This window comes from Numenius arquata, chromosome 10 (genome assembly GCF_964106895.1).
Source record: "Numenius arquata chromosome 10, bNumArq3.hap1.1, whole genome shotgun sequence".
Lineage (NCBI taxonomy): Eukaryota > Metazoa > Chordata > Aves > Charadriiformes > Scolopacidae > Numenius > Numenius arquata.
This window is the reverse complement of record NC_133585.1, coordinates 55,320,127-55,340,728: the sequence shown is the minus strand read 5'-3', so window position 1 is coordinate 55,340,728 and position 20,602 is coordinate 55,320,127. Positions and strand designations below refer to the sequence as shown.

At 39.0% G+C, this 20,602-nt stretch overlaps 1 protein-coding gene across 1 annotated transcript; it reads left to right on the top strand.

Annotated features, from left to right (window-relative positions):
- Positions 1 to 3,455: 3,455 nt before the first annotated feature.
- Positions 3,456 to 17,964, top strand: CEP44 (centrosomal protein 44). Its single transcript, XM_074154923.1, has 11 exons — positions 3,456 to 3,529; positions 6,725 to 6,871; positions 7,503 to 7,650; positions 8,649 to 8,795; positions 9,753 to 9,860; positions 10,927 to 11,058; positions 11,431 to 11,640; positions 14,355 to 14,424; positions 16,522 to 16,649; positions 16,910 to 16,947; positions 17,751 to 17,964. Exons 2-11 carry the CDS (start codon positions 6,783 to 6,785, stop codon positions 17,806 to 17,808), a joined length of 1,128 nt encoding a protein of 375 aa, XP_074011024.1. The 5' UTR covers positions 3,456 to 3,529; positions 6,725 to 6,782; the 3' UTR covers positions 17,809 to 17,964.
- The last annotated feature ends 2,638 nt before the right edge of the window (positions 17,965 to 20,602 follow it).

Genomic DNA, 20,602 nt, shown 5'->3' with positions numbered 1-20,602 from the left:
GCCCTGATGAAAGTGGTAGTTCATGCCGGTGTTCGCAATTAACTTATGAAACTTCTAGATGTAAATAAAACATATTTCTTCACAAAATGAAGAGCTGTGACTTTATTTTTCATTGCCTAGCTAGATTAAAATAACAGGTAGCAACTTTTATTAGAGAGACATTCCCAGAGCTGCAGTTGCTCAGTGCCACCTTTTTTTTTTAGCACCAAGCTGAAAACCAGTTTGCAAGGGGAGGCAGTTAACAGCCAGGGGCTGGGAGGAGGAGAGGAGACTGTCCTAAGGGATGAAAAGAGCAGATAAAGAATATTTCTGAGCAAATACAACATTTCAAAAAGGGCTACTATCACTGCGCTGGAGGATTCAATTAAGATAAAGTTCCCATTTTGCTAGGCACTGTACATGAGCTTGTTAATTACTTAAGTACAGTACTTAGTAAATAGATAACTCTAAATATCGAGAGGCTTCAGGCAATTCTTGACCTTAGCCCCGTGAGTAAACTGAACACTGCCAACAAGGCATTACACTTTCAAATACCCAGATGCCAAATTTAGAGGCTGTGCTCACCCTCAGAAGATATGAGATGATCTGAATGACTGAATAATGAGGATTCCATTCAATTATGTCAAAAATGTAGGGGTTTGAAAGATGTAAATGTATGTGTACTCATGTAACTCAAATAGAATCTGCACGCTTTCTTGGTGTAGCTCTTCATGTAAATACAAAAATAAAATCTGCCTGAAAACACAGCACTGACTCTAAACAAAATGATAAAATAGCCAAATGGCAAAATACTAGTTTCAGGGACGGAAAATACCAGGAGTAAAACCAGCTTGTAATTCCTCATTGTTAGTTCAAGTCCTTAACCACTAAAGCAATAGAAATCAGCAAGAAAAAATACGGTAACGTTGCAATATTAAACCTGACATTTTACAAAAGATGAAATGAGAGAACCTATTCCATGTAAACTCAAGTAGCAAGAAAGGGAAGTTCTGTTAAATGCAGAAATCTCTTTGTTGAGGTAACATTTGGTAAGACAAATTAAAGAATTAATTTTGCTAGCACTTCTGCCATCTTTTCTGATGTTAGTTTTTATTATTAGAACAAAGCCACATTTCTATAGACATTTGTTAACTCCCATCTGTTGAAAATCTTCTGAAAATACTCATTATCTGGGCACAGTTTAAACAAACAAACAAAAAAGGAGTAACAGGAAATTCAAGGCTCTGAAGATCATTAGGAATCATAGTGCAAAAATTTCGTAATCATAATACACCAGAAAGACAAAAGAGAAAGAGCAGGGGCATTATCAGAACCAGTTCATAGAAAGGCCGTGTCCAGTGAATTATCAAGTGAACTTTACACTATCAGATAAGCATCTGGCAATTTTATAATAGCTTTCAAACCTCTTTCAAAGTCAGGTTATCTTTCTGTTCCATATGCACTACTTGTAAAGAACTCGGAAAGGAAATGCAGAGGACCAAGTTTTCCTACTCAAGGCTACTTAGCCCTAAATCAAACACCCAAATTTGAGTTGCTAGTTTAATATGTTTACTGTAATATTCAGCTAGAAGTTCCTGTTCACAAAATACATTCCATTGAGGAATGCTGAGCTAACAGGAATATCAACAGTTTTCACTGGCGCTCACAGCGTTTTTCACCCCACACAAAAGCTAATTATGATCCAACACCAACAACATAATCACTTCTAAATTATTTAACACTAGAAAGCGACTCTAAGACAGAAAACAAATCCTGTGTTATTTAAGAAACTAGCCTGCTGATAATGTATTCATATACTTACACATAAAATGGCTCTGCAGAAATAATTTCAAAAGTCTTTTTAAAGATAAAAAATGATAAAAAAATATATAGTTTCTATTTTCAATACCAACTGAAGAAATTTCCGAGAAGAAACAAAGCGAGACAAAATTTAAGCCATTCTAGAACCAGCTGCCGGAAACCCACAAGCTTTAATTTGCATGTAGCTATTCAGCAGCTTATAGGCCATTTGTGAAATCACATCTTATTTTCCTCACTGCTTTGTAGCAATCCAGGATGAATGCTTTGAGAACTCACTCATAAAACCAGATGAGTAAACTCATTGTTATTATAAAGCCCTTTAAGCAATGGTGTCCAGACTATGTTTTTAAAGTATTTTGAGCATACATTTTCAATTTCCAGATTCAACAGGCCACTTAAATGTATGTTTCCAAACTTCCAATTATGTAACTTTATCTAATAATTGAAACATCTTGACAGTTTGGCAGTAATAACTATCATAGTAAAAACAACATCAAGCTCATTTATAAATTGCTGATTTTTTGTCTGTCAGATATCTGTCTGAGTCTGATTTCTATTTTAATCACGTCTTCTTCATGTTACCTTGTTACCTCATAATAAATTCTTTGAAGAGCATGACAGGATACTAAAAGCTAAATGTAAGCTAGGTTTGACACTGAAAGAGGGGAGATTGAGATGAGATCTGGGGAAGAACTTCTTTGCTGTGAGGGTGGTGAGAGCCTGGCCCAGGTTGCCCAGAGAAGCTGTGGCTGCCCCATCCCTGGAGGGGTTCAAGGCCAGGTTGGAGGGGGCTTGGAGCAACCTGGTCTGGTGGGAGGTGTCCCTGCCCAGGGCAGGGGGTGGCACTGGGTGGTCTTTAAGGTCCCTTCCCACCCAAACCATTCTATGATTAATGCTGTACTGGCTTCTGCTTTATTAAATACAACACAACACGCACTCTCGATGTAAGCACTTCACGGCAGCCAAGCCCTACGCCTGCTGCTGTGCGACCCAAAGAGGTAAATATCCCTTCCTTCGACGTTATCGCGACCGAACCTCCGTTCATGGCAGCTGCACCCGTGCCCGAGGCCTGCCCGGTCCTCCTCACGCCAGGGCCCCTCAGACCCGACCCCAGGCGACCCCACCGGCCGTTGCAGCACCACAGCCCGGCCTCTCCTGCCCCAGCTGAGGGGACGACGACGCCTCACCGGGCCCCGCTTCTCCCCGCCGCGGGGAGCCGGGACCGGCCGGGGCCTGGGCCTGGGCCTGAGCCGGGGCAGGGGTCGGCCCGCTCTCCCTCAGCGCCCACCTGCGGGCCTGGCCCCGCGGGTGCCGCCCCCCGCGCGCCATTGGTCCTCCCGCAATGACCCCGTCTCCTGATTGGATGCGCCGCCCGTCCGTCCGCCGGCGCTCGCCTGAGGGGACCCGGTGGCGGCCCGTACCTGTGCGAGCTGGGGGTCTCGACCGCCGCCGCGACGAGCCCGGCCCCGGGTCGGTGCGTGTGAGCCTCGCCGGGCGGGACGGGGCTGGGCAGCCCCCGGCGGCGGGGAGAGGCGGCGGAGAAGCCAGGGAGGCCCCTCCGGCGCGCAGGGAGGCCGCCGCCACCCCGTCTCCTGGCTTGGCAGGTGTGACGTGTGCTGTTGTTGGTGGAAGTGACGTCACGCGGAGGGTGGCGCGGGAAGCGGAAGCGACCGTTGGGCTGTGGCGGCGGCGGCAGATTTGGTCTGAGCCCGGGAGCGGCTGAGGGACGGTGGGCCCTGAGGGGGGCGGCGGGGCGGCTGGGTCCTGCGGCGGAGGGTGCGGGTGAGCGGCAGGGGCGGTGTCGGTGTCCTCCCCCCTCGGGGCCCGGCCTGTGGCCGTCTGTGCCCGTGCCCCTCAGGGCCGTCGAGCCCCGGGGCCGAGCAGGGGAGGGCCGCTCTCCGGCTGCTCTAGGGATACCGAGATACTTGACGATTTGCATATTTTTTTTGTGTTTTGTTGTTTGCCTTTTGGTGGGGTTTTGGCTTTTTTTTTTTTTTTTTTTTTTTTTTGACATTCATTAGTTCTTTGAATACCGCCTGTGATTTTGAGAGTTGTTCTTTAAACGATTTGCAGCTCTGGGTTATTACCTTTTAAACCTTTGTTGTACCTGACTTTATTCTGGGTAGCTGATGTTCTGTAACTGCTCTGTCATGAATTCATACAGGCCTGTGGCACTTCTTAGTGTTCACCTTCCCAGGATGTTAAAGTATTTTCTACAAACTTAGCTCTGTTTTTTTTATCTGAATTTTATCATCCCTTAAGCTATCTCCTCTCAGTTTTAGATATTAGGAAGAAGCTCTTTGCTGTGAGGGTGGTGGGACCCGGGCCCAGGTTGCCCAGAGAAGCTGTGGCTGCCCCATCCCTGGAGGGGTTCAAGGCCAGGTTGGAGGGGGCTTGGAGCAACCTGGTCTGGTGGGAGGTGTCCCTGCTCAGGGCAGGGGGTGGCACTGGGGGGGCTTTAAGGTCCCTTCCCACCCAAACCATTCTGTGATTCAGTTTGTAGTGATGGTAGTTGCTGGGTTTTGCATCCAGAGGTCAGGTATAGAAAGGATTGTTGACGCTTTTGGGAGACAGCCTATACAATCAGATGAATTTCTATGAGAGTGTCTTCTATGAGTATTTACGTTGCAAATTAGAGCTTCAGTTTTATGTCAGACTCTTTGAAACTTGAGGTCTGGTTCAATTGGCAGAACTGTAGGGTGGATCACTTTGTTAGGTAATGCAGAAAGAATAGCTGCCTCAGTTTCCAAATAATTGAGGTTAAATTGTCCCCAGCCTTTAACGATGAGTGTTGTGTACTTATATTTAGCATGACTAATAGCTCAGAAGCTAATGCTTAAGGAGAAAGAACCTAATAATTAAATATGAAGAAAATATTTTAACAAGGGCAGAACACGTGTTTAACATACAATCGTAGAATTGTCCGGGTTGGAAGGGACCTTTAAGATCATCTAGTCCAACCATCAACCTAACTTTGATTAAAAAAAAAATCACTAAACCATGACACAAGAAGGAAAAAAAAAAAAAGGAAAAAACCAAAAAGAAACCAAATCAAACCTAGACCATTGCGAATGTAAGCTTTAACTGTAAATATATGTATATTTTTTTTTACTGTGTATTGTCAAGGAGTTCCTTTCAAAGAGACTCATTGCTTTAATGATTAGGACCAAATAACAAAGCTGCAAACTGGAGTACCCATCGGAGTTGATTTCTGACAAGGCTAGGCATAGTCTCTTTGGAGCTTTTGTTTGGTATTTTTTGTCCGAATCTGGGTGTCAGCAAGAGAAATTATATAAAACTCTGTGTCTTGAGACAATCCCTTAATACATATAGGCTGTCAGGCAATGCCTCTTAGCTGCCTGGATGGGTAGGCTTCAAAGTATTTGTTTTCTGGCGAGGAAAGAAATTCAGTGAAGACAGCAGCAGGCAATTATCTCCCAGATTCTAGGAGAAAAAATCAACAGTAAGTTTCTGTTTTATAGCTGATATCATTACTCTTACCACGGCTTTTAGAGGAAGTACTGTAGAGGATTGAGCCAGTCACAAGCAAATCTCAAGGATGAGAGGAAGGAGAACTTTTTTTGTGAGAAGTGTCAACTTTCTGTACTTTCCCCCTCCTTGTTTCTTCTCTAACCAGTCCAAAAACCACTGAGTTTAGCTGTTTACTAATGGGCTTCCTCAAGTTCTCTCGGTACGTCCAGAGAGCTCAGATGCAGGCCACTTGTTTTCAGCTGTGTCTTAAGAGCTGGTCTGTCATCCAGTCTTTAAAGGTGTCGAGTTGGAGAAAAACTAATATTGGCTGCTTATAAACAAACGTGTGCAAGATACAGTAAATAGTACTCTTAGCCTGTCTCTAAATATAAATGTATTTTGAAGCAGTGGAGTGAGAGACAAAGTTCTTTAAGATTATTGTTAATACTGGTATTTGAAGGTGCTGCTTCAGGTCTGTCTTTGTACTGTCTGCCAGCGAGGGGGAGTTGCCAGTATTTTTTGGATCTCTTACAGCAATTTATTTATTTTTTAAATTTTATTTTCCTCTCCACAGTTTCCTCTCCCTCCATTTAAGAATTTACTGATCAGTTCTTATTTATCCTTCTGATAGATCTGAAAACTGATTTGGATGATGGTGATTTCATGCTTTGGTGATTCTTTATTGTTTTGGTTTATTTTTTCCCACTTTTTTTTTTTTCCATTTTTTTCTTTCTTCACTTTCCTTGCAGGACAGTTCTGCAGGGAGAAAGGCACCTTTTGCACTGTGTCCTTAAATGAGTCTTTTTCTTCTGTGGGATCTCTCAACTTGCGTGTTACAATGTGGAAGTTAAACAAAAACCTTTTGGTTATCATGCCAGTAAATTCGCACCTATTTTGAAATACCCACAGTCTGTTAACACCCCCCACTCCCACCCACCCCCCCCACCCCCCAAACAATTTTAAGTGTATTTAATGCATCAGCTAAATAGAGAGGTATATTCTGTGATGAGTTGCTAGTCCTGCCTTCTGGTGTTTATACATCCAAACATGGCTCTTGGGGCCAGGTGAAGAAAAGACTAAAAAGCAGCAAAAAAACTGAAAAATGCAGAAGGTTTTCACTGCTTCTGGAGCTTCCACGCCTTTGAAACAGCACAGAAACTTGTTTTCCCTCAGTTTTAGTGGATTTAGCCAACCCTAAATTCTTAATATGCTTTCAGATATCTTTTAAATGTAAAGAGCTTTGCTGGTTGATTGGATTGAGGGTTACTAATTGATCCCATTTAGAATGAATGGAAATGATGACTGATAATAATTGGTATCAAGCCCTAGCTCTGTGCTGTATTGTAACACTTTGGAAATAGTAGTGTCTAGAAAAGAGGAGTGAAAACCTTTGAATTTCAGTGATAATTCTATTGCATTTTGTAACTTTTGTGTACCTTTTCTTTTTAAGCAGGAGAATGTACTATATTACATTTATTTTGTAATCTGAAAGAAGAATAGCATTTGGAATAATGGCAACGGGAGACCTAAAAGGAAGTATAAGAAAAATAGAACAAGGACTTCGCCTGTTAAATTATCCAAGAGATGTGGATTACACAGTGTAAGTGGCAGCGTGAATAAATTTATGCTGATACATATGACAGTGAGAAGAGTAAAGAAGATGTGTATAAATATTAGCGTTGCAGCCAGGGATGAGTAAGCAGAGCATGTGTCTGGGGGAAGCTGGGGTTTGATACGTATGAACTGGAAGATAAAAGGATGCAGTTTTGCTGTGCTGAGCAGTCCTTAGAATATTCTTGAACTGTCTGATTATCTTGCTTTGCTTTCTTCTTTTTTGTGATGTTATTTTTTCTCTCTCTTTTTTTTTTTTTTTATTAATCTCTCACTTTTATAATTTCTTTGTAAGTGCTACCAAAACTTTCTCCAGGACGTTTCAGCCTGTAAGGATTACGATAAAAAGGGGTTGAATCTTGAGATGGAAATGCTGGTGGGCTTTAGACCTGACAATGTTGCAATTATATGAGGGTCACAAAAATGTTGTTTTGAGCGTTTTACAGATAACAGTAAAGGCTGCTGAATGAGAGATGCCTGGAAAAAACCTTAAAATGAAGGAGATAGTTGTATATAACATTCTGCGATATTAAAACACCTTTCAAGTGAAACGTTTGAATTAATGTAATGAAAAGCTTTTGTTATCTTCTGCTGTGTAAAATGTTTTTGTTTCTCACTAGGTTAGTAAAGGGTGACCCAGCTGCATTTTTACCCATCATCAGCTATTGTTTTACATCCTTTTCAACTCACATAGCGGAGCTTTTGGTGAAGTGCGACGTGGAACTCGCAGCAAAAAGTGACTTGCGTTTTATTGAAGCTATTTATAAGGTATCTCTCTTCGTGTTCTTTGCAGAGGAGACACAGTTTTGAGTGTGGCCTGCTAAGAATGAAACATCTACTTTGAGTATTACTAGAAAAGGAAGATTTTTGGCAATGAATGTGAATTGTAATTCTGTTCGGATTTAAAATGAGTAGTAAGTCACTACGTGGTAAATCTTTATTTATAATGTTATGAAAATCGGGATGGATATTGTTAGCTAAATATTTTGAGACACTTGCAGAAACAGAAGTATTATTGTTTTATGTTAGTTTTGAATAAAACCAAAATATTTATTACACTTCTATAAAAGTGACCTTGGAGGAAATCATAGCTAGCAAAAAATCCCAGCAAACTTCAGTAATTGTGATGAAAGCACGATTAAAAAATACAGCTATTTTAACACACCATACCATATTAATATATACAGTCCAGTATTTAACAGTTTATTAATTTATTAATTAAAAATAATTATTAATTGGAACCAAATTCTTAACTGAATGAAAATAAGTTTGAATCATACCTAAAACTATCCATAAGCACATTTTTATAAAAGGTGACTTGGTGCGTTGAGTACTGGCTTATTCAGGCTCGTTTTCCTCGAGGAGGACAGAGGCTCCTTCACAAAAGAGTCTCTGTGGGAGCCTCACTTAAGCCCTCTGACGCATTTGCTGAGATTAACACAACTTCTTCTTGTGCCTTCACTTCGGAAACTTTTTGTTTAAGTCCTTAAATATTAATGTCTACAGTCATTTATTTTATGAATCTTAAGACGCCGAGTTAAACTTTAGAAGAGTGATGGGAATGAAATGTTTCTGGAGGAGTTGTGTTGGAAGTCTAGTTAGAGGAAACAGCTGAGAATATGTAAATAACCAAACGAGAAAAGGTTTAGCTGCTCAAGAGCAGAATGAAAGAAAAGATTGTAGAAAATTAAGAGCCTGAGCAGTCTGTTTCTACCACAAATTGTGTGGTGGTTTTGAAAGCAAAGTAAACTCTTCTCTTGTTGCAGCTGCTTCGAGATCAGTTTCAATATAAACCAGTTTTAACAAAACAGCAGTTTCTTCAGTTTGGCTTTGCGGAAAGAAAAATGCAGATTGTTTGCGACATCATCAACTGTGTGGTGAAAAAACATAAGGAATTAAGTAACTTGAATAAGGTACTGATTAAATTGTAACTTTCTTATGAGATAAGCTGCTTTTGACATGCCTGGTGCTGCAGGGGGAAGCTAAAAAACAGTTTATTTGAAGGTGCAGCATCGCTGATGGTCAAAATAGGGGGAAAACAAGTCTAAAGTTCCATTGTAAGACGCTTGAGCGCTATCAGGAATACAAAAGACACGCAACTGCCAATGCTTCATAGTATAAACAAAAAAATACTTGAATTAAGATTAATCTAGTACTTGATAACTTTACAGTAAGTGATATATTTTCCTTTGCACTTCTCAACACAGTGAATATTTGCCTAATTCAGTAGACTTTTCAGATAGATTTAAAACCAAAGCAAATACCATCTGATGTGTTGAAGTTCTGGTAACATTTAACTCAAACATGATGCTTGTATTTGTGTTTCAGTGGTATACATCTCATATAGGATTATTTTCATTACTCATATTTGCCCTACATTGTTAAGACACTATTTTTCACCAGTGTATGTTGTGTATCAGTGTATGCTTTAATAAAAGGAATTTTCAATCTTCATATTTGACAGGATTTTGTTTGAGTTTGTAACAGTCTTCAGGACTTCTGTATATTTCATTTGTTACTTTTAGGGGCATAACTACATTTCTTTCATATTTGTCTTTAAACTCTAGTGCAAGTTGCCTTTTCTCTTTACAACCAGCTTTGATGCAGCCTTGCTTAGGTGTTAATGAGTGTATGAACATGTCTTTCACTTCCAGATCTGTTTTCTCTGTAAGTTTGGGTCATACCTAAAGGTTTTTAGACATTATTATGCTGCAGATGTTTAAATGTGTTTGTGTATGTGCCATGCAATATTCCTGCCTCTTACTGATGGTAGAAAATGGGATGTATCATCCCATCCCCGTATCCAGCCTTGAAAATATTCCTGTGTTAGAAGCAGAATGTATAATATTTTTCTCCCTTGCACTTTGAAGGTTAAATCCCAAACAAGGAAAAAACTCAGATGTTTTAAATGTGAAGTATGGTCAAATTGTGAGAATGTCCTCACTGTTCCTAGTGGCAGCGCTCTGAATTCCAAACAGGTAGGAAATTAGTTTTTATGTTGTATGTCTAAAGGTGAATCTCGTTTGTATCGAGTCAGGCTCTTTCAGCAATATCTGCTTTTGTTTAGGTCTTCATGTTTGATCAGACCAGTGTAACGTTCCTCTTGGCTTCAGTTTTACAAGAGTAACACTTGATTTTATGTTACGCTGCTCTTGGCCTGTGGAAGAGACAGTTTTCCTGGTATTTTCTGCTAAAGTAAAATTGCACAAAACTTTTAGGACTGGGACTGCCCATTAAATGTTGGTGATTTCTAATTAGAAGGAAAATGCTGCTCTTAGCAGCAAGGAAAACTTCACAAAGAAAATATGTTGAATGATTTCTCTGGCACTTCTGGTTGTTGAATGGTAGAACTGGAGGGGGGTAGATGGGAGCGTATTAAGAATTCCCTGGAAGAGGAGAGTTTCAGCTTCACTAAAACATCTAGGAAGCTGTAATTGTGGGTTCTTAATCATTAGGTAATCTGTTTTGTTTTGTGACGGGACACAAAGAAAGGCAAAATTTGTGTCTCTCATTTTTCTCTCCGAGGGAAGCATTCAAAGGAAATGAAATGTGTAGCAAATAGGGCTATTTTGCTGTCAAGAAAAAGTGAGAGTTCTAATCTTCCTAGTTAAACTTCTTATTTTCTGATTGTTTGAGTGGTGGTTTTGATGTTGGAACTGTCTACACGTATATTAACACATACAGGGAGGTTCATACCTCCCAATCCACGCTTAGAAATATAACACACCTTACAATACAAGAGGACATTAATGCCTTCATTACCCTTTATGGAAGGAAACCAGGGTACACAGTACATATGGTAGCGTCTCTCCATACTTGTTTTACAGTTTCATGTCTATACGATTTTTTTAAAGTTAAACTGCCTGCTGTTGCTTTCTGTGTTCTGCAGCTGGTTGGGATAAGCTTGTCAACTTTAAATAAATAAATACTAAACTGGTAGGTCTTTTCTGTCAGTTACTTGGCTGATTAATTGAAATGTTCTTGTAGTGAATAACACCAGTGAATTTTTTAATTTTTTTTTTTTTTTTTCAACATACTCAAAAGAAGCCTCAGGTAGAGCGGCACACAGGAAATGAAGTTACTGATAACCTTCATCCACTCCCCCTTCCAGCACAGGGAGGTGATGAAGAGGAATTGTTCCTAGATCATGATGTTGTGGAAGTTAAAGGCGAACAAGTAAGAACTCTTATTTTAAGATGCTGTCTGCATGTATTCTTAACTTTTCTTACAGGACTTTTCTAAAGGACAAAGGTTTTTACAAGATAGCTGGATGCTCCTTAGGTATAACTGACAGATATATAATAAATATATTTAAAAAGTCAGTTATAATTTACTGCACTTCCAAGAGCCAGTTCTGTCAACAGTTTCTTTTAAAAGCCAAGTTCCACAAATATTCCTATTATGGCAATTCTGAAAGAAAAATAATTTTCTAATAGAACAGAATGTGGTTACTGAATTGGAGGAAGATTCCACTTAATTTCATTGATCAAATGATGAATTATATCGGTTTTGAAATCAGAGGTCATGTGTTCTTATCTGTATTTCCAGGCCATAGAAGATAATTCTCAGCTGGAGTTCCTCAAGAGCCAGCTTGCTGATTGCCAGGAGAAGCTTCAGAAGCTGGACTGGATGGAAGACAAACTGCATGTTTTAGAAGAGAAACTGAAAGGGAAGGTGATCATAGACGAGAAGGATTGGAATAACTTGTTGAGTCGAGTTTTGCTTCTCGAAACACAACTGTTGTTGCAAGCCAAAAAGGTATGTTAACGTCTGGGTTTTTTTTCTATAGCAAAAATTGCCCAGACACAGGTTTTTTTTTCAGCCTCTTTCTGCTTGTCCTGCCTTCTGATGAGCGTTTTTTTCCTGTTTTTAAAGGCGTGATTGGAATGGAAGTGCTGTTTAGGGAGTTGGTGGTATTTTTTTTTTCTTAACTGTTGTTAAGTGCTGGTTTTTTTTCTCATGTTCTCTGAAGCAAAGCTCTCTGGAAATTCTTTCCTTGCAGGAACAGCAGGTTTAGCTAAGCCTATTTTTTTTTTTTTAAACTGTGTGTGTTTTTATTTCCTAGTGAAATTGTAGGAGGAGGCTTTTGAAGACTCTTAATTATGCTGTCTTTGAAAGCCTGATGTTTCTGTAGTTAAGAGTTTCATCATGCTACTGACACATTTCAGGGTTTCCTTATTCTGGTCTGCATTATTCTGAATTTCTTATACTGGCCTGCAAATGTTGTTACTGTTGATACAATTACATTTTTTAATTCTCCGGACTCTAATCAGATGCAGATATTTCCTCTGGAAGATTAATTCTTCATTCTATGTATAACTAGCATTGACAAAAATAGACAGTATGCTCGATGGAAAATACAAGGTTAATAGAAAAACAAATTTTTTAGTCTTAGTTTGTGGCTCTTTGAAATTTCTAGCCTAATCGATGATATTTCTCTTCTTTGCACTCCCCCTTCCCTCTTTCCTGTTTCTTGTCCGTTATACTAATTGCATTTATAAATCTGTGAAAGTGCTATTGTTGTGATGTGGCTACGTTTGGCGTATTTGTCAGAACAAATCAAGTATTTTGTTGAATTAAGACTCTGGGTTATTTCTTATGGTGTTGAAAGGTCCTTGAATGCACACTGTATAATTTCATATATGTACACATGTCAGGATTTTGAGATGCAGTGAACCCTAGCATCAACTTTGTGATCACATGCTTAATTTCAAAGGTATTTGCATGTGTATCTCGTGTATCCTTCAGATGCTTTCCAGAAGTTAACAACCCTTGTGGAAAATAGTTGATGAGCGTTGCGTTTTCCTCTGTAGTTGTAAAAATGTTGAATTTATTTGTAACCGGGAGCTCTGTGTGTGTTGTTGGCCCTGCAAACTTGAAAATGTTGGTAATACTAGTATACAAGACACTTTTTTCTTTTTTCCCTTTGTGCCCTGAAAGTGTGGTAGGTGTATAAAATCTTGAAATAAAGAAGTGTTCGGGCTGAGCACTGGGTTATTTCTAAAGGCCGGAGCTCAAGTGATAAGGATTGACATTCTCAAGCTTGTATTGCAGACTAAGCTTGTTCTTTTCCTTTTGTAAATTTGGTTTATTATTACTTAAGTAACATGTTTATTGCAGTTCTTCAAAGGTTTGGAATAGTATTTGGAAAATACTTAATGGAAATTTTTGAGTGATATTAATGTTAAGTTAATTATATTTCTGTACTGCATGTTACTGAAAGGAGTCATCTGCAGAAAGAAGTTTAAATGTAGTTTGTGTGTGGCATTGTTGCTTGTCTTTTTTCAAAGCAAAATAAGCTGGTTTTTATATTAAAAAGTCTTCAAAACCCGAACTTTTTTGCAATAGGCGTTTGAAAACTGCCAAGAAATAATCCTTTGGGCCAGAGAATTGCTGCCTCTTTGTTTCGTGACATTCCATCCCAGTCGTGCTGCACAGATATAGAAGCAATTCAGAATTACGCCTTTCTTCTTCCTCTTGCGTTTTCCAGGGAAGCCTTGGCCTCCGGCCAGCGTAGCAGGAACACTCCAAGGTCTGGCTTGCCCTGCTGCCAAAGCAGCAGCAGCTGTGCATTTAGCTCTGGGAACCTCTCAAAGCTACCAAATCCATTTCAGTCAAAGGAACTGAGCAGAAGCAGTCAGTGCAGATAGCTGGTTTTTTTTTTTAAACTTTTTTTTTTTTAAGAGAGATCCATTATTATAGTTTTCTCCAGCTTCTTCCCACACAATACCTACTATTTATCCTTCATTCACATACTTGGCTATAATATTCCCCAAAGTGATATACTTTACCAAAGGCTAAGATTTTTAAATCGTAACGATAGCATATTAATGAAAAAAGTCTGGATTTTTTAATTTCGAAATTAGAAAACCGCACTCAAAACCAGTTATTGTTAATATAACATCAATTTTGTTTCCTTGTTTGTGAACAACCTTTTCTAAGGTGGATTGAGTTAAACTGAGAACCTTTCTTAGAAGGGCCCTCTCATTTAGGAGCCTGGGAAAGTAGCTTACGGCAGACTTTTGAGTTCTAAGCATTTAAGTGGAATGAATTTCTACAGGCTGAAATTTTAGGACAGAGGAGCTGCATTTCTCAATATCAGCCAGAAGTAGAAGGTGCACTGATTTTGTGAAGGTCCCTGTCAAGATGTAATTGTTGGCCCAGGCTGACTGTTCATTCTGCTCACACCCAGGTTAGATGGATATTTGGACCCAGATTTGACCTGTTTGCGAACAGCAATATTGATACTAAAAAGGGCCCTGTGAAATAAACTTAGTTTTTTAATGCAATGGCTGTATGGAAATTTTGGATTAAAAAAAACCCCAAAATTAGTCCTGTAAAGACATTTGTGCAGTGCCAACATACCCGGGTGGTGTAGCAAATGCGTACATAATTAGTACTTAAATATACTTTTGTTCAGTCAATGATTTAAAGAGGGTATGTGGCTAAAATGCAGACAACTTGTATTTCAGAGGGACTTCCCTACAGACTTCAGCAATATAAGCCAAGAATGTACTTCTAGTCGGATTCCAGTTTCTCCTGGTGAGTATTAATGCTTTTCTTTTTAATTAACATCCTATGCTAAATGCTTCTTCTGACCTTGATTGAATAAAATAGTGGTTTTTAAGTAGACAATTGCAATTTAGCGACCTCTGAATTTAAATGCATGCTGCAAGATAGAAATTAACCTGCTGGTCATTTCGTGTTTGTATTTTATTCTTTAGAAGCTTTATTTACTGAAATAAATAATCTTTAAAGCATTAATGAAAATATACAGCAATAGTAATTAATAGTTACAAACAACTCTACTAAAAATCTCAAAGATGCAAATTTAATTAAGGTGCTATAGCTAAAGCTCTGAAAAACAATGATGGTATCTGCTCTCCAGAGCAGTTTCATTATCATAATGTTTTAAAAATAAACTATTTGTAAGCACAGGAGTTATATCTGCTGCCACGTGTTTGTTACAATCAAATAGTGTCACATTTATGATATTGATTTTTACTTTTATAATGGGACTCAGGACAAATCAGGGCTTTTTCATTCATAATTTGTGTTGTTTTTCAAATTAGTGCTGGATGTTCTCTATAGTCCCATCCCTTTGGAAGCAGTTTGCGGCTCTCCAACGAACGTTTCTGCTAAACTTTCTTATTTTGAAGAGCGAGACAACCTTTTTTCTCCCATTTCCAACTTAATTTTGATAAAGTTCATTGTTTCGTTTATTTCTTGTATTTTAAGCGGGAAAGAAATTAAAAACATTCCCCTGACCATAAGTAATTTTTCTCTCTTCCTCAATGGTAGCTCTTTAGCCCTTACCTTACATCGTTATCTTTATTAATTAGGCCTGTTTCCCCTATGGCAGCTGTTAGCAGTACGGAGAGTAGTAGGAGAAGTAGTAGTAAGGAGAATATTCTATTTCCCGTTCTCACTTAGTAGACATTTTTGTCCAGTGTTGGGCTGTTGCATTGAAATTAAAAGGGGCTCTCGGTAACCCAGTTTCCATGGAAATTAGGAAGGCAGTTTCCTGGTTATGTCAAAGTTTGTTTTAATTTTGTAGTCTCAGAAATGGGACCTTCTTTTTACAGACCTTAAAGTTCGCAATGTGTTTAACTGCCTTTTGTAAGGTTAGTGGTATGTTACTGGCACTTGAAGGCTTCGTAGTCAGTCAGGCATCTGTAGGCAGGCTGACGGGCTTTGAGAGAGAATTTCTATGTTTTCAGACTTCTAGAATTCTTCTGAATTTGTTATTCCTGTTTCTTCTAAAATATGATTCAGGAAATTTTAGGCATGCGAGTTGTGCAGCCGGTCTGAACTCTTGTATCTGAGATGCACTGTACTCGGATGCTTTGATTCTCCTTGGTTGTAGTGGTCTTCAGGAATCACAGCTGTACAGAAGAAAAAATTTTAATTTTAATTGATTTAAAATAATTTAATATGATTTTAAATACGGAATAGTGTAGCTAAACATTTTCCAAAGGTAGGAGCCATAGGTGGTGGCCTTACTAAGAATATAAAGGTATGGAAACACTTTTTCTCTCTAAATACTAAATTCCCCTCCCTGACAATAGAATTCTAAAATTGCAAAGATTATCAAAGCCTTTCCCAATGTAGGAAAAAAGTGTGTTTCTGCTGAGTGGATGCTAAACCTATCCCAGAGGGAAGAGAGCTTGGGAAACAGCAAGAGCTTGATACAAATTTTAAGCTAAGCAAGAAGGTGATGATTTTGTTCATATTTCTAATGCTTCTAAGACAGCACTTAGCACAAATTAAAGACGTGTTTGAACAGGTAGTTTACAATAAAAATCAGGCAAACTTTGAAATTACTCTAAAACGTTTGACCCAGTAATTAGACTTTATTAAATGTTGATTTTACTGTAATCGGAATAAAGGCAGCATTCCTAGGGATCTCTTTGGGATTTGTCTTGTGTGTCATACACAATATTCTGCACTTCCCTTGGTTTAAGAAAATGAGAAGCCTATTTTGGACCCTCACCAGTAGCTTTTCTTTGCCCCTCCCCTCTCTAAACAATGCACTCTCTTCTGTTAGTCCATCCTGTAAATCAAGCTCTCTGAAAGCTGACCTTGCAATAGGAGAGCAAAAAGGCAGAGGTGACACAAAACCCGAGTCTTTCCCCACAGACAGAGAGAGGAAGGAGGAGAGGCCCAAGAGGCTCCACCAGCCGCCTGGACGCAGCTCGCCGTTACCCACAGACCCCTCTCCCGAAGCCACCACCGTCCGTTCTCCCGAGCTGACAGACCTCTCAAAGGTGAGTAAAACTGGCAAATCCTTAGTTGGTTCCTTTCTGAGGTCAAGAGAACAAGTAAGCATTAGTTTTAGTTGTATAAACTAGTGGTGAAAAACACGGAAACTGCAAAGCTACGGCGAGGTCTGTCTCGTACAAATCCTTCGGATACGCAAACACTGCTTAAAAGTCACATTTTTCCCTATGGATTTTTCAGGTGGGAAGTCCATCTGAAGAATGTTTGCTTTGAAGAGTTTGCTGACTTTGTTGCTTTTAAATTGCAGGAGACAACAAGGCAAAGAATGGAAAGGATAAGGAAAATGTAAGTAATGGGAAAGGGCAGGAGGAATTCCTTTCCCGGGAGGGAGCTGTGCTGGACTGAGGCACAGAGAGATCGTACATCTGTGTTCCAAACCTCAAAGGTCTCTGCGTCAGGTGTGGCATTTCCTTATGACCCCCCCGGATAATAAATCCACCTACGGCCCTGTGTTTGTGGGATGAGTCACTGTTTTGGTTTCTAAAAAGCAATAGAAAGCCGCCTTAATAGTATTAACTAGAGATTAAAGAGTGTTTAGAATCTGCTTGACAAGGAATAGGAATATTATTTATCTTCTGGTAGGAATTCCCTGCACCTTCTCTTCCTGAAAAATAACTACAAGGTCTTAACTCTGTTTTTTATTATTTAAGGAAAAGTAAAATCAATTTCAGCCTAAGCATTGCAATAACTGTGTCAAGGTGTATTTCATACTAGTCCTGAGATCTGTAATGACATTATTTTTAGTAAAATTTTTTTTTTTTTACACTTGAGGAGAAAAATATTGCTGTATAGTATTTCTTTAGCGGGAGATTTCTTTTCTCTAAGCACCTGGCCTGGAAAACAAAGGCTGTAGCCTTTTTTTTGTGATTTAATATTATTGTGTGGGTTACTTCTTTCTTTATGTAAACTTAAAGTTTATGGAGATGTGGTAGGCATTTAAATTCCAACCAATTGCAGAGGAGGGATGAGGAAACTTAAGGTTTGTGTTGCTTGTTAGTATTTTCAGTTCATTAGAAAGTTAAAGGTGAGTCAGTTATTTTTTACTGTATTTTAATAAGCGTGTGTGTATAAACAAAATTTATTTTCAGAATTGAAGAAACCTCAGAATTGTTGAAAACCTCAAGCAACACCTCTGAGAAGACCTGAAAGCCCTGGTCTTCAGACCTCCTCTCTGGAGACTTTATGGATATCAAAACTAATATGTATGTTTGTACAGCATTAATTTTTTAATATATAGAATTTGTAATGATGACCAGTGCTTTTATTCCTTTGAATAAATATTTTCTAATGCGTCTGTGTATTAATTCCGTTCCCCTCAGCCTCAATTTTTGGTTTTAAAACTGTTGGAATAGCTTCCCACCCTGCTTTGTGAAGTGAAGTCATTACAGGGGTGTATTTCTGCGTTGACACTTGTTAGCGGGGTGCTAAGTAATGTGGTTCTTAAAGTGCAGGGTTTACATCCTGTTGGAAACATTCCAGCTGGGACGTGTGTATTACCCCCACGAGGCTTTTCCTACGTACCCTCTTACCATCTGTACTGCGGAATAAGTCTTAATGAAAACTTAAATACTCAATTTCAAATATGTACCTTTTTTGCTGGTGTGTTTTTTTTGTTTTTTTAAATATAAATATTGATGCTGAGAGCACCAGTACGTTATGGCTTCCATTTAACATTGACAAAAGCGAGGGTGGGTTTGATCTAAATGTGGAAATAAGTCCGGAGCCTTTGGCTGCAGGAGGTGTGATGAGCGTTTTAGTTCTCTGCCCAGCAGCACAGATGGAGCCCAGCCAGTACCCAAAGATACCCAACATCTTTAGGATTTGAAAGCCATATTAAAATCTCTCTTTAGAGGCATAAGTAGATGTAAGACTTCCATAGACATTATATTATCAAACCTCACGTGTCTTTGATCAAATTTATTTATTATTCGACACATCCTTTGTGCTACAGTACTCACTTCTCTTAAAAAGGCTTTTTTGGGGGGTTTGATTTCATAAAACCAGTGGGTTCTTTTGGCAGAGTTTGCAAATGAAGGCAAAAGCAGCTGGTTAACATTATGCTGTAAAAAGTGATTTATAGGTTTTAACAGTAATTATGATTTTTTTTTTTTTTTATAACCAGATGGGATATAAATTGACTTTATTTTATATACAAACAGAAGAACGTGCGGTGATCCATTATGTTATATAAACTTCAGTTGAGGGGTTTGGGACTTTTGCAATAAAACTTACTTTTCCAGTTGCTTCAAAAAAGGAAGGTTAGATGATGGGAACACGTTTTGCTCTTTAATTGAAAATAGACCCTGCAAATCACTGTTTGTTATCCCAACAATGAAATAAATAGTTTTTTTTCTAAATGTTTGACCAATTCACCAGGAAAAAGGTGTGATTTTCTGAAATAGGGCTACAGCACCATCTTGTGGAAATCTATATAAAGTAATTACCAGAGGAAAAAAGTATATTCCTATACAGTTAAAGTTATGGCTTTAAACTAGTAAGGATCAAATATCTTGAAATATTAATTTTCTTTAATTTTTCCTCTTTGCCTTGGAATCGAAGAGGCTTTTATGTGAAGTAGGATAATTATTCTGTGTGATACTTGATAATGTTCGTGGCAGGAGTCGGAGCAATAAGCCTGTTGTTTGTGGATGTCACGGCGGAGATGAGACGTGTTAGTCGGTGTCAATGAGTCAACTTACGGGGATTTATCACTGAATGCGTCTGAGGCAGAAAGTGTTAGAAAAAGCTCTTTCTGTAAGTGTGCAATTTAATGTCATGTCAATTTAGTACTGCAAAGTGGAAAATCTAGAGTTGTTCAACTTTTTCTTTCTTCCAGAGGCTTAAATGCAGCACTTTTCTCTGCAGAGAGGGATTCAGGCTTTGTAATTAAAGGCTTTGCTCTTATTTTCAGGATAAGGCAGGGATGTGCCTTGCTGCAGCTGAAGCCCAGGCTGGTTTACTGTTGGGGCAGTGTAGCTGCTCTTCTAAAGGTCTTTCACGTTTGCTTTCCTTTTCTTGAGATAAAATTTTGTTTTGGAAGATAGTGCCATCTTCTGAAAAAAAATAATTCATAGGGCATTCAAACCCTCTTTACATGTTTGAGTTATAATTTGTTTTATATTCGGTTCTCTCATTGGAACCAGTAATAATAAGGGTACATGTCCCAGTAAAACTGCAGCAAAGCAGTGCAAAGCTCGGATATTCATGTCATGACTGAGAACAGCAACAGTTTGGGAATAATTCCTGGTGCAGTGCTACTTCCAGCATCGTCACAACACTGGGAGTTGACATCCTACATGTGCAAATGGGTGGATCTTGCCAGGTGACGGGAAATGTTCGATGCCTTCCCAAACCCAAATCCAGAGAATGTTCCTCACTGTTGTTTCTTTTTTTTTTTTTTTATAGTTTCACTTTTTCCAGCGACCTGGAAAAAAGTCCTGTTGCTCTCAGATTGTGAATCATTAACTGAGCTACTGCTGTCTCTAAAAGCTACCGAATTTAATTATTTGTTTAAAAATATATATTATTAATTTTATAGTTAAGAATTGTTTTGACAACTCTATTTCCTTCAACATCAATAGAATAATTCCGCCTGGTATTATTTAACTGGAACAGTAATAACTGGAAGTGTTTATGCAGTACGTGGGATAATGAAACATAATTTCATTAAAGCAGAATGCTAAAACTGAAGCTTCCAAAAAAAATACACTTTTTAACTTGAAATTTTTAGCAAGATTATAAATCTATGAAAACTTACAGGATTTCCATTAAGATTCAACCTGTTCACTGGCCCAGGTTGCCCAGAGAAGCTGTGGCTGCCCCATCCCTGGAGGGGTTCAAGGCCAGGTTGGAGGGGGCTTGGAGCAACCTGGTCTGGTGGGAGGTGTCCCTGCCCAGGGCAGGGGGTGGCACTGGATGCTCTTTCTGGTCCCTTCCAACT

What these genes read in the sequence shown, in the direction of transcription:
- CEP44 (XM_074154923.1), top strand. Translation starts at nt 6,783, where the DNA reads ATGGCAACGGGAGACCTAAAAGGAAGTATAAGAAAAATAGAACAAGGA. An exon ending in TTATTGAAGCTATTTATAAG is followed by an intron (nt 7,651 to 8,648) that starts GTATCTCTCTTC and finishes CTCTTGTTGCAG; the next exon opens with CTGCTTCGAGATCAGTTTCA. An exon ending in ATGGAAAGGATAAGGAAAAT is followed by an intron (nt 16,948 to 17,750) that starts GTAAGTAATGGG and finishes ATTTATTTTCAG; the next exon opens with AATTGAAGAAACCTCAGAAT.